General features: G+C 66.7%; 1 protein-coding gene across 1 annotated transcript; it reads left to right on the top strand.

Annotated features, from left to right (window-relative positions):
- Positions 1-150: 150 nt before the first annotated feature.
- On the top strand, positions 151-489 carry H696_04904 (hypothetical protein; the record flags this gene model as incomplete). Its single annotated transcript, XM_009498768.1, has 1 exon — positions 151-489. One exon carries the CDS (start codon positions 151-153, stop codon positions 487-489), a length of 339 nt encoding a protein of 112 aa, XP_009497043.1.
- Positions 490-822: the final 333 nt, after the last annotated feature.

The following is an 822-nucleotide window of genomic DNA, read 5'->3' as shown; positions in this document are numbered from 1 at the left end:
GCGCGCGCGCCCGCCCGCCCGCCCGCCCGGGCCTCGCCAGCCTGCTAACCCGACGCCACCACAGCCGTCAACGACAAGTGGCTCGTCATCGCGAAGGACATCGCCCCCGCCACCGATGTCATCCACGCCTTCATCCCCGGGCAGCTGTCCATGGCCGGTCGCTACTTCGTCAGCGCCCGCATCATCCTCCCCGCCGGCCAGGGCAATGCCAGCACCGTCAACGCCGATGACAAGACCTCCGTCATGGCCCTGACCGCCGTCGACGGCCCGGTCCCCTCTACCATTGACACCTCCGGCCTCGTGCGCGGCACCCAGCATGATGTCGGCTGCGTTCTGGTCAAGACCTCCGACACCTCTGCCCGTGTGTACTGGTTCGTCCAGACCACCCTCGGCGGCTGGATGATGATCGACGTCACCAAGATGACCGCCCGCTCGGTTCACCGCCTGCTGCTTCAGCTGAAGCAGTTTGCTGCCACCCTCAAGAAGTAGGCATGCCCCCCCCCCCCCCCCCCCCTTCCCCTCCCCTCGCTGGCCACATCCCACTGCCACCAATACACACGCGTCCTCTGCCACACATGCATGCCCTCCACTGTGTGTGGTTCTCCGGCCAGGGGCCCGGCCGGTGTCCAGGTGCCGGTCGGCGCTTTCTCCACTCCTGTCTGAGCGTATTCCCCAAGTGCCATGCCGGCTGGTAGAGGGGCTGCGACCATGACGCCCAAGAGAGCCGAGGGGGCAGGTAGAAGGGACCGCGTGAGTGCGAGGCGGATCATCCTTTCCTTGCACCCCTTCCCCCGGACATCTAGACCAAAGTCAACCACACTC

Source organism: Fonticula alba, assembly GCF_000388065.1.
Source record: "Fonticula alba strain ATCC 38817 unplaced genomic scaffold supercont2.8, whole genome shotgun sequence".
NCBI lineage: Eukaryota > Rotosphaerida > Fonticulaceae > Fonticula > Fonticula alba.
This window is presented reverse-complemented; position numbering and strand designations above follow the sequence as displayed.